General features: G+C 59.9%; 2 protein-coding genes across 2 annotated transcripts; both read right to left on the bottom strand.

The window, feature by feature from the left end:
- Positions 1–166: 166 nt before the first annotated feature.
- PUNSTDRAFT_78473 (uncharacterized protein) lies at positions 167–346 on the bottom strand (the record flags this gene model as incomplete). The annotated part of the gene is made up of 1 exon (XM_007389446.1): positions 167–346. A coding segment is annotated over one exon (180 nt), but the record flags the coding sequence as incomplete, so codon positions are not given.
- Positions 347–425: 79 nt separating this feature from the next.
- Positions 426–2,215, bottom strand: PUNSTDRAFT_139715 (uncharacterized protein; the record flags this gene model as incomplete). The annotated part of the gene is made up of 2 exons (XM_007389445.1): positions 426–1,564; positions 1,762–2,215. The coding sequence occupies 2 exons, from the start codon at positions 2,213–2,215 to the stop codon at positions 426–428; spliced, it is 1,593 nt and encodes a 530-aa protein (XP_007389507.1).
- Between the last annotated feature and the right edge of the window lie 148 nt (positions 2,216–2,363).

Here is a 2,363-nt window from a genome sequence, read left to right as displayed (position 1 = left end):
GGGCGTCCATGACGAGCACCACCATCTCCGAAAACGTGCCCCACTCGCACGGGAAGGCGTCCGAATCGATGGCTGAGTTTACTGAGGCGATGGCCGGGTTGTTGCGTGGAAAAGAGAAGTCTTGAATCATCCGCAATTCCGACGTCCCGGCCTTCGGTACCGCGCCTAGAGGAGAGGTCCTGAACGGGCCGATGAGGTTCTCCAGCCTCGCGCGATCGAAGGGACCGGTGTACCGTCGGGCTGCGCGTTCTTTTTGGATGTACAGGTCTATAGCTTCTGTATTTGACAATGCTGAATTGTGATTAGGAGGGATGTAAGTGGTTTGTACGAGGGTGGGGACACCCATATCGAACCCGTTTCTCATGCCAAGCGGCACGTCCAAGAAGGTATCTAACAAGCCCGTTGAGGCCAGAAGCGACTCCCATTCATCTGCTTTGAACGGGGTCGTCACGGCCAGCGCTAGCGATGACGCAGAGGCTGGCGGAGTGGGTGTCTCCGCAAAGCGTGCAGCGGTGTTCCCCGTGAGCGCAGGTGCCGGAGGCTGAGCAGCCCCTTTGCATATTGAAGTGAAAGCAGTACCGTTTCCCCGTTTTGTCCGCGTAGCCTCCGTCTTGGGTTCTCGCGATGAATATCGGATTCCCGTTCGCGAGCGTCTTGGCGAAGCACTCCTTCGTCCGGTGGGAGTAGCGCCCGCAGAGGAAGCAGCTTCGAAAGGAACTGCTGGTCTGGTCGGAGGCCCGACCTCTCGTCGGAAGGGAGTTGCGGGGCCCACGCCCGGTTGTCGTCCCCCCGCCGGATTCCCGTCTGCGACTCGCCAGTGCGAGCTGAGCCTGTTGCGGCTGCGGCTGGAGAATCCTCCTCCCTAGGTGGGCGATATACAAGTCGTCCCAGATAGCGCGGTGGTACTCGCGCGGGTCGATGGGAGTATTGAGCCTGCGCCTGCGGATCTCGATGTCGTAGGCGAGCCACACCGGCCATGTGTTGTCGCTGCTGACTCCCCGGCGCAAGCGGATGTTCTCGTGGTGCGTAAACCAGTCTTGGTACTCCTGCGGGAGATATTCTTCGAACAGCTGGAGGTAACGCTGCCAGGCCTGCAACCACTCCGCGAACGAGAGCTGCATCTCCCCTTCCGGAGAGAGCGGCTGCTGAACCGGGACTAGGCCCCCGGATTCGATCTGCCAAAGGTTGCTCAGGTTCGCAGTCGTGTCGATACCCTGAGCCATGCACGCCGCGTCCGTGAGATGGTGGAGCGGTACGTGCTTCTTATGTCCTCTTTCGAATATGTCAATGATTTGTTGTGGAATCACATAATAATTCACGTCCGCGAGGACTCCGGCGATACGCGCCGGTCGGCCCCGCGAAGTTACAGGAGTATGAGGAGCGTCAATAGGCAAGGCTTCGTCGACGTGTCGTGATTGTCGAGGGAGCCACGCCTGGGGCGTCGCGAAGGAATGATGTGGGCGCCGTGAGGCCGGAGGAGATGGACTTGGCTGGTCGTCCGGCTCATCCGGTGGAGGGCTGGCGTACTCCGACGACGAGAGTGCCTGATCGTGGCTCCGATGCCCTGGGACTATTTGTGAGTCCCGTTTCGACAGCAAGCAAGGTATGGACAGGAAGAAAGGAAGCAATAGGATAGCATTGGTCTCGCCGTAGCGAAAGCAAATGACGGCGAGAAAGCAAGCATGGTTCGTCTGGCAAGAAGGCCAGGAAAGCAAAGAAAGGACGCTGATGGCATGGGACTCAGTAAGGCTCATCGCTCACCTGACGATGCTGGGGGCGGGAGTGGACGTGTTTCCGCCCTGGCCCTAACCGAGCGTTGCGTCCCCCTTTCGCGACCCTCCGAGCGTGTCCTACGCCCTCGGAGACTCATGCGCTGGTCGGTCGTGCGCGATTGTGAGCGCGTCGAGACGGAGGGTAGGCGGGGTTCTTGATAGTCCGCTATGCCTTGCCAGTCTGAGCCTTCGTCCCCGGTTCCTTGGGTGCGACCCTGTTGGAATTCGTTCTTCTCTCTCTCCGTGTAAAGGGCGGAATAGGACGGGTGTTCAATGAGCTCGTCCCTCCGCTCGAACAGGGCTTGCTTCGTCCTTGCCTTGAGCTCGTGTACGTTCCCTCCGGGCTCGACGCCTAATGCTTCTGCGAGCTCTACTAAGGCTGCCCGGTTGAGCCGGTAGTGCGGTTTGTCGAAAGCGTTGTCGCGCAGGGCCCAGGGCGGCATGTTTCCGCTTGCAAGCGTTTAGTGTGCTGATGCTGCCTAGTGGGCCACCTCTACTGACGAGGGAGTCCGGAGGGATGAAGAGCGAGACGCGAGCGGAGTTTCAATTGTCTCCCTCGAGCCCAAGACGGCGCACCGAGCTTCGCTCGGT

The sequence above is a fragment of the Punctularia strigosozonata genome (genome assembly GCF_000264995.1).
Source record: "Punctularia strigosozonata HHB-11173 SS5 unplaced genomic scaffold PUNSTscaffold_155, whole genome shotgun sequence".
NCBI lineage: Eukaryota > Fungi > Basidiomycota > Agaricomycetes > Corticiales > Punctulariaceae > Punctularia > Punctularia strigosozonata.
Note: the sequence above shows the minus strand (reverse complement) of the source record. Positions and strands in the feature narration are given on the sequence as shown.